Source organism: Salvia splendens, chromosome 17 (genome assembly GCF_004379255.2).
Source record: "Salvia splendens isolate huo1 chromosome 17, SspV2, whole genome shotgun sequence".
Lineage (NCBI taxonomy): Eukaryota > Viridiplantae > Streptophyta > Magnoliopsida > Lamiales > Lamiaceae > Salvia > Salvia splendens.
Window position 1 is genome coordinate 4,502,319 of NC_056048.1, and position 9,570 is coordinate 4,511,888.

At 40.1% G+C, this 9,570-nt stretch overlaps 2 protein-coding genes and 1 non-coding gene across 3 annotated transcripts; 1 reads left to right on the forward strand and 2 right to left on the reverse strand.

Moving 5' to 3' along the window:
• The first annotated feature begins 404 nt into the window (after positions 1-404).
• Positions 405-3,702, forward strand: LOC121773655 (oligopeptide transporter 3-like). Its single transcript, XM_042170553.1, has 5 exons — positions 405-950; positions 1,049-1,146; positions 1,700-2,269; positions 2,356-2,611; positions 2,683-3,702. The coding sequence occupies exons 1-5, from the start codon at positions 468-470 to the stop codon at positions 3,481-3,483; spliced, it is 2,208 nt and encodes a 735-aa protein (XP_042026487.1). The 5' UTR covers positions 405-467; the 3' UTR covers positions 3,484-3,702.
• A 262-nt stretch (positions 3,703-3,964) lies between these two features.
• Positions 3,965-8,118, reverse strand: LOC121773656 (SNF1-related protein kinase regulatory subunit beta-2-like). The gene is made up of 4 exons (XM_042170554.1): positions 7,642-8,118; positions 6,851-7,029; positions 6,603-6,765; positions 3,965-4,446 (listed from the first exon to the last, which is right to left on the reverse strand). The coding sequence occupies exons 1-4, from the start codon at positions 7,813-7,815 to the stop codon at positions 4,120-4,122; spliced, it is 843 nt and encodes a 280-aa protein (XP_042026488.1). The 5' UTR covers positions 7,816-8,118; the 3' UTR covers positions 3,965-4,119.
• A 675-nt stretch (positions 8,119-8,793) lies between these two features.
• Positions 8,794-8,897, reverse strand: LOC121775625. Its single transcript, XR_006045172.1, has one exon. It is a non-coding gene; the product is annotated as a U6 spliceosomal RNA (small nuclear RNA).
• Positions 8,898-9,570: the final 673 nt, after the last annotated feature.

Consider the following 9,570-nt stretch of genomic DNA (forward strand, 5'->3'; position numbering starts at 1 on the left):
TTAAAATAACTACTCCTAGTACTCCTATTTCAATTGTATACTAAAAAATTCAAATAGACTCAATCTCCCAATGCACTCACTCCCACTCCCGCGATCCAAAAGGGACCTACATTTAATATTAAAATCATTCTGATTAATCTTCTTTATCTCTTAAACAATTAATAGATAGACACATGACAAAATGTCTTCTTCCTCGATTTCAAATTCCCTAACGACTCTGACAGCCTTGATTTCACCTGTGAAATAAAGCTATTGGCACCCCATTTTCCATATCCAATCAATTGCTAACTAAAAAATCAGTGCAAGAAATTTCAAATTACAGATTCCATCATCCAAAATTAATCAAAAATAAAATAAAATAAAAAATAAAAGGCCCAAAATCCTTTATATAGGCAACGACACTGACAGAGCAGAGCTAACAACAATCATCACAAAGCAACAAAAAACCTCAAAAACCCCAGCCCTCAATGGTGACCGATTCCGCCACCAAACCCTCCGGCGACGAGGCCGAGCGCTGCCCCGTGGAGGAGGTGGCGCTGGTGGTGCCGGAGACCGACGACCCGACTCTCCCCGTCATGACATTCCGCGCCTGGGCCCTCGGCATCTCCTCCTGCGTCCTCCTCATGTTCCTCAACACCTTCTTCATCTACCGCACTCAGCCCCTCTCCATCTCCGCCATCCTCATGCAGATCGCCGTCCTCCCCGTCGGCAAGTTCATGGCCGCCACGCTGCCGGAAAAGGAGTATGCTCTGTTTGGGCGGTGGCGATTCAGCCTCAATCCGGGGCCGTTCAACATCAAGGAGCATGTAATCATCACTGTCATGGCCAATTGCGGCGTCTCCACCGGCGGCGGCGACGCCTACTCCATAGGCGCGATTACTGTCATGAAGGGCTATTACAAGCAGACGATCAATTTCGTCTGTGCTCTCTTGATTGTGTTGACAACTCAGGTGAAAAAGTTTTTCAATTTCTGAATTGGGGCTAAAATTGAGGGCTTTAACCTAGAATTGCATTTCGTTAACTAATTAATGTTTATGGCTGATTGCAGCTGGTGGGATATGGATGGGCTGGGATGTTGAGGAAGTACTTGGTTGATCCAGTTGAGATGTGGTGGCCTTCCAATGTTGCTCAAGTTTCCTTGTTTAGGTAAAATAAAATAAAAATTGTTTCTTTATCTTAATTTCTTCATTTTTCATCCTCCCATTTCTTGTTTTAGCATCTGGTTTTCATAAAAATAGCACCTTTAAAGATTTTGTGAACCAAGGGTGTGGTCGAGTGGCAACCTTAAATCCTTCTCACCCTTCAAGGTGCCTACAAATCAGCACGGGGAATAATCACTGGGTTTGCCGGAGGATACCTTAGTCTAACAACCATTTCTTGTGTTCTTCATTCTTCATAATCCCATTTCTTGTTTTAGCATCTGGTTTTCATGAATTAGCACCTTTAAAGTAGAGATTTTGTTCGAGTTCCTTGAATTTGGATAGCATAAAAAGAAACTTTTCCTCTCTACTTGTTGGCTGTGATTTGAAATTCCCTTGGTGTAAGATGCTGAAATAACAAGTAGAATAAAGATTGCTTTTCCACTTTGGAAGACTGTGATCCATAAAAAGAGCTGAATAATTGGAGAATTTATGTCCTTTTTTCTCCATCTTGTGTGTCTTGTCTCCTAAGCGTGAATCTCGTGTACCTTTTGTGACAGGGCCCTTCACGAGAGAGAGTCTAAGTCGATGGGGATGACAAGGATGCGGTTTTTCCTCATCTGCATGGCGGGAAGCTTCATCTACTACTTGTTCCCCGGATACCTGTTTCAGATCCTGACCTTCTTCTCTTGGGTGTGTTGGGTGTGGCCTCGCAGCATCACTGCTCAGCAGATTGGCTCGGGTTACCATGGGCTCGGTGTGGGTGCATTCACCCTCGACTGGGCTGGGATTTCAGCCTACCATGGCAGCCCTTTGGTGACACCGTTTTCCTCTATCCTGAATGTCATGGTCGGCTTCATCATGTTCATATACATCATCGTCCCCGTGTGTTACTGGAAGTTCAACACCTTTGATGCGCGGAAATTCCCTATATTTTCGAACCAGCTGTTTACCTCCAGTGGGCATAAATATGATACTACTAAGATCTTGACACCACAATTTGATCTTAATATATCAGCCTATGAAAAGTATAGCAAGCTCTACCTTAGCCCTCTCTTTGCCCTCTCCATTGGCTCGGGATTCGCGAGATTCACAGCAACGCTCACCCATGTAGCGCTGTTTCATGGCAGGTTTGGCAGAAGAAGCTCGTTGATGGTTCATGAATTAATGTCGTTTTTGTGATGATTTCATGACTCTGAGATGTTGTGTTGGGCAGTGATATCTGGAAGCAGAGTCGAGCTGCGGTGCAGAACGCGAAAGCGGACATCCACACGAAGCTAATGAGGAGTTACAAGCAAGTGCCTCAATGGTGGTTCCTGGTTCTACTAGTGGGCAGCATTGTGTTGTCCCTATTAATGTCGTTTGTCTGGAAAGACGACGTGCAGCTACCCTGGTGGGGGTTGCTCTTCGCCTTTGCGTTGGCTTGGATCGTCACGCTCCCAATCGGAGTCATTCAAGCCACTACTAATCAGGTAAAGAAATGTTTAATCAAAACATTGTGAAAATGCATCAATTAACTCTGTGTTTGATCAAATGAATGCAGCAACCAGGATATGACATAATCGCGCAGTTCATCATCGGCTACATCCTCCCAGGGAAACCCATTGCGAATCTGCTCTTCAAGATATACGGACGAATCAGCACAATCCACGCTCTCTCGTTCCTCGCGGATCTCAAGCTCGGCCACTACATGAAGATCCCACCACGGAGCATGTTCGTGGCTCAGCTCGTTGGAACACTAGTTTCCGGGACGGTGAACCTGGGAGTCGCGTGGTGGATGCTGGAAAACATCGAAAACATCTGTGACATCGAGTCATTGCACCCTGAGAGCCCCTGGACATGCCCCAAGTTCCGTGTGACCTTTGACGCGTCCGTGATATGGGGCCTGATCGGGCCGGAGAGGCTGTTCGGAGCAGGAGGGCTCTACCGGAACCTGGTGTGGTTGTTCCTGGTCGGAGCCGTGTTGCCGGTTCCTGTATGGCTGTTGAGCAAAATGTTCCCAAACAACAAGTGGATACCCCTCATCAACATTCCGGTCATTTCCTACGGTTTTGCCGGAATGCCTCCGGCCACGCCCACCAACATCGCCAGCTGGATCGCTACGGGCACCATATTCAACTACTTCGTGTTTAAATATAGAAGGACGTGGTGGCAACGATACAACTACGTTCTGTCGGCTGCACTGGATGCCGGGACGGCTTTCATGGGAGTCCTCCTGTTTTTCGCTCTGCAGAACGAGGGCAAGAATGTCAAGTGGTGGGGGTCGGAGCCCGATCACTGCCCACTCGCAAACTGCCCGACCGCACCCGGGATTATCGTTCCGGGTTGCCCTGTTTTCCGCTGAAGTGTATAGCAAGCTTGGTACAATTTTGAGTATCCAACGGATATAGTACTTAATTGTGTTGGGGTGTTGTAAATCACAAGAGTGGTAGGGCAAATAAGGGAAACTGTTGCAAATCAAAGAATGTGACTAAACACCACTCACTTCTCAATGTGGATGATAATATCCTCTTCAATTAATTTACAAATTGATGCTGGCTTTTTTAGGAAGCTGAATTGGGAATTTTGATTTTCAGTTCTTTAAATTTGAGTTATTCATTTCTCACTATAGTTATCCTTTTCAAATTTTCTTGTCGATTAGAATCATGAAAGAGACTTTTCATCTCCCTCAAAGTGAGAATTAAGGTGAAGTTTGTAATCTATGAAAAGTATCTAAACAACACAAGAAACAACATTGAAATAGTGGATCATATTTTTACTTTTAAGCAAACTCCACAGAAATATCAAGCAAAGAAAAGAAGAGAAGAAAATAAAAGGACAGGAAGTGAGAAACAATAGCACAAGTAATTGCATGAAACAGATTTTTTTAAATATTCATTGTATGGCTATTTCTGAATCCAACATAAGCAATTTACCTGACATGTATCTCTGATTGTTATCAAGTACATTGAGAATCAAGGCTAAATTCATAGCACAATCTTTACCTCTGTATGGACTTGTAAAGCACCACCGTCACGTATTTGGAAAGGAAGCGGTTGGTAGAACCGAGTGCCACAACGGATGGCCGGTTCCTATCTCTGTGCATGTAAAGATGGTTTAGCACTACATGTTGCGGTCTTGAGTATGGAGGCGGGATCTCCATCTGGGGTGAAGGTGCATTCAGTAATGTCAAATTTAGATGTGGTGGAACCATTGGTGGCTCCTTCCCAAAATCCTCTTGACCGAGTTGAGTATTGTTGTAGCTGGAGTCGGGTGATTGAGGCGGTTCGAAACCAGAAATGCTATCGATATCTTCTGGAACATAATCCTGCAGCACATGTTAGTCGTGTCAATAAGCATTGCAGCCAAGAAAGCTTCTAATCAATCGATGTCATATTTAAAGATGTCTGGGGAGAGGGAGGGTCCTGAGGCCATCTTTGATTCTTCGATGTGTCTGAAGTTTTTATAGGCAGACAACAGTTTTCATGCACATATAACAGCAACAACAAACCATAACGACACTCCAACAATTTAACCGTCATAATCAAGAAGTTGTTCTATATCAAATCCCTCTCACTGTTGAAAAGCAGTTAGGCATTATGTCATACATTCCTACCTTAAGAAACTAGATGTTAACCTGCATACCGATAGTCAATAGGTATGATCAAATGCATATCAAGCAGATTTAGTGGATATGGACTTCTTCCACATTCCAACCACCATCACGTAAGCAGCTTGTGGGAAAAATCAATTACATCGACAGTTAGAAAGTAAGGAAACTTGTCAATATGATCGACTGTGGAAGTAATTCAAGTAATAGAGTAGATAATTTACTTTTACTCTGGTTTTTACACATGCATTAATTACCAGGACAAAGATCCAATCAATGTCAATATCATTGTGCCCATGAACTTATAATTCATAACCATCATGCATGACCCCAGAACTACTATACTCGAGGACCACAAATAGTACATAACAATGCTCTGATTCATCATTTTCATGATCTAAATCACGTTGAAGAGAGTGACTACAGGAAATCAGCACCTAGATGGTAGTCGGTATTCCTGAACTGAAAACAAAAGGGGCATGGAAATAAATATACCACTGGTATCACATGCTTTCAATGGTTTGGCTCCCTAGCAGCTTAAAAGCCAAATGGAAAACCAAGTGGCAAAGACATCCACATTTGAAAACTATCAACAACATGGTTTCATCAAAAGTTAATGCTATGAAAAGACCATGATGGTTCAACAAAATACATAAAATGTGGCTCATTTACAATTAAATCCAAACCTTTTAGTTTTGGTGATTTTATTCATTAAATATTTTGTTTTGCAAGTCTTGACACAAATCAAATATTCGTAGAAATTGAACTGAATCGTACACTTTAATTGGAGGTCACATGGATTAAGATGATTACTTAGACATAAAATTATGTTATGACTTTAAAAATTCATAGATGAAAACAAAAAAGTTGTCAGTGTCTTTGTACTTGCGACCAACCCTTCAGGAATTCAACATTCAACAGGAAACCAGAAACAAGAAATGCCAAGAAATAACAGATGAGAAACAATTAGGTGTGCATTAATTACGTAGAATTAATTTTTTAGTGGGTTCCTGTGCGAGGCTGATGCTCCATAACTAAAGATTCAGAGAAAGCATAGTTCTTGACACTCTCTTGACTTTTCCTCAGGATATTATAGGTACATTAAATAAAGCTGGTCTCCATGGACCACTTGCAATCATCAGTATCCAGTGAGGGAAAAGCTTTAATTGGTATATTTCATATAGTTCAGTGCTGAAAAGCTTTGATAGGTAGTCTTAATACGTAAGTATTACTTTTTCTTGAGTATACTCATTGTGCGTAACAAAAAATTTCATTTGTAATTTTGTATCACTAAAAAACCTCATAGATAGAGTCAGAAATTGATGTTCCTCCCAATTTTTAAGCACCCTTCTTAAACAAGACTACTTGGCAGGACAAATAGTGAAACCAATTATTGTTAGTAGGAGGGTGGGTCAACATACTCAAATGGAAAATAAATGCTTGGCATTATTGACCATCCATTATTTCAAACGTTTTGGCCCTTAATCCAAGTGGGACTTAACATTTCTATGGTATCCATGGACAAGCCTCTCATATGGATGTCAGTGTGAATTATATATATTTTCTGAGATAAGAAACACGGCCAACATGCAATACAAATACTTGAGGTAACCTTTTCTGAAAATATGAGGAGAAAACAAGGAATCAAACTTCAGAAACCAAAAAAATTAGCATAGAAAGAGAAAACCATACAAGAGTCTTAAGCATTTCAGCCTGCTCACAGTAGAAAGTAACAAAAAAATCAGGTAGACTAACATCGAATTCGAAATACCATTTCTATATACTCTAGCATGAGTGTACTTCATCCTTATTCTAAGAAAAAATTACAGACGTAAAAGCAACATGGCAGATTTTAAAGGATTAAAAAATATTACCTGCAAATCTAAAACGTTATAAGCATTTCCTGAATCATCCTGCTCCCAGGGAAGATCGGGGGAATGCCTCCATTGTCCATCTACGAGGAACCTGTACTGGTAAACTCCTGAAGGAAGTACCTTCATGATGGTGAAGTCTTTCCCTGATCTCTGCAAGGGCTTCCTGTGGAAGATGATCTAAAATGTGCTCATAATCTGTAATAACTAAACACGAAATGGATACAAGAATTACACAGATTAGGAATAACCTTGACTTCCAGTCATCCCATGAACCCTCCACGGAAACTTCCTTGCCTCCGTAGCTCCATGTGATCATAGTAGGAATGCCTTGCTCATTATACACATCCTCATAACCTGAGCTAGTCTGCATCCATGAAGGGCTAGGGATGTTCAACTCGTCAGGTCTTTGTAGAGGAACCACTGGCACCTGAAATGAAAACAATGAAGAAAATTTACTCTCAATCCACAGCTTAGGCTAACCAGAGTCCAGAGAAGACCAAATAGTATAAGGTATTGTCACATCATAGCTGCATTATTGCAAACTAATGAAAATCACCCCACATAATGAATATGAAAATTTAAAGCAGAGTTTTCCTCATGTAAAAAGAAACGACCCCAATATGAGAAACTTATGCAGCAATATCTATCTTTGTAAATTCCAACCAGAAAATTTTACAAGATTAGGAAGAAGATAAGCAATCATGCATTCAGAAAATCAGATATTTGTAGCAACAACCCTTTCATACCGTAAAATTCAATGTGACAATATGTACCCCAACTGAATTAACAAAGAATAAGGCATTATTTCAGCACACCAATTCATAGAAGCAAAATTCTTTATAACCATGTATGAACCAAACATGAATGTGCTTGGATCTACAGTAGCTAGCTCAGAATGCAACAATCACCCACGCACATATCATACAATACAACTTAGAAGAATCCCAATAGCACCTAAATATAAAAATCCAATCTTTCCACGATCTAATGAAATAAAGAAGAAATCCCCAAAGCATAAAATGAAAAGAAGCGAAGAGACCTGAGGTCTGAACATGAGGGGCGAGTGAGAAGCCCTAGGACTAGAAGGGGGGGAGTGGCCCCCAATGTATTCAGGGGCGTGCTGATCGGCCATGGAAACCTGAGCGGAGGCGGAGTCCTCGGCGACCGATTGGGTGTCGCTGCCGCCGTCCTCCCTCCCATTGGCATTCCCCATAATCAAAGCCCTCGAAGTGGAGCTGCGGAATCGTGTTCAATGCAGCGTTGGGAGCATGGAAGAAGGCGGTGGCCCGATTAAGGGAGGATTGGTGAATTGAGCAATTGGTGTGGTGATTGAGGAAGAGTGGGAGTGTAGAGTGGGTTTAGAATTGAGGGAATTGATGTGTTGATTTGAGTTTGGAAGTGTGGTGGTAATGGGGAATGGGCATGAGGGGTTTAATATGGCGAATAATGTGGTGTGTTTGTGTGTGCTTAGTTGAGATGGTGTTGGTGGTGGGGATAACCAGCCACTGTCTCTATATCTAATCTACCCTCGTCATTCAATCCGAAATCGTCTAGTTCTTATAGGATCCTAATTCATTAATTTCGTGCATGTGTATTATTTTCGTGCCATGTTGAAAATTGCTAGTCTTACCATTCCATTATTATTAGTACGATACGATACGATATGATTTAGCATGACACGACATCATAACGACCTAAAGATTGATATGACATTATTGTAACATGATACTATAAATTAATATCTATTATAACATGATTAAAAATGCTATTTGAATCTAAATAATAAAACTAAAGTGTAATATTTTTTAAAATACTAAAAATTATTAAAATAATAATTTTATTTCTTAGGGGTAAACCCAAATTTACGTACCCAACCTAAAATCATCAGGATTTTATTGGGTCGAAACGATGAGGACCCAAACCCATCAACTTTATGCATCTTTTTGTCAGATTTTTGTGCTGGGTTCCAAATGTTCTACCTTGTCTTGGAGTTATCTAACCTAAAATGACATAAATATGTGTTTTTACCATATTTTACCTTCTCTATCTCCCTTATCAACCTTATTTTTATTTTGGTTCGTCCCATATGTTACTCTTTCTATATTCGGTAAATTTTTCTTTCTATCTATATCCTACTTTCTTAATTTTACATTAAAACTCGTATCATCCTCGAAGTGTCTATTTTTATGAGACAAATGTAATAGGAGAGCATTTTAAGTATTCCATCCATATGCAAGGATCATGTTAATCTTCTTTGTATCGTTACAATTTAATCTTCTTTGTATCATTTTATGTATTTTTTCGGGTTTTCAGTTTTTTCATATAATTTCGGTTTTATTCGATATTTTTAAGTTCGATTTTTGGTTTTCGATTTCGATTTTTTGGGTTCGGTTCAGTTTGGGTTTTGAACTAAATTCGATTTTGATTCAGTTTGGGCAAAAAAATCAACCAAAAACCTGAATGTTCACCCCTATCTAAAACAATATCAACATTGGGCTAAGTCTAGTGACTTAAAACCTAGTGGTTTCCGACTTCATTTTATTTCATGGACCGATTTTAAAACGAAAACTTCTATATTCAACGATATCACCCGTCCAAATCACCCATTTCCAAATAAATATGCCATAATTTCAATTTCTATATTCAAATGTAAAACTTGGCTAGTGAGGTCACGAAATCGGCGATCAAACGTTTCAAATTGCAAATTGACTATCTTATTATTATTTCCTTTTTTATTAGAGCATCCATGTGTGCTCTTTGGCAAGAGCACGGATATAGGCCCGGACCCACTTTTATTAATTTTTTACTATCTGCTATTCTCAAGAGCACAACACCCACATCATGCTCTTCCACAAGGGTATGCTCAAGGGTCTCACCATTCTATTATTCAATTTAAATAAAAATATTTCAACAATATTAAAATAAATTAAAAATTTTCGGAATACTATTACAAATTAAAAAAATTAAA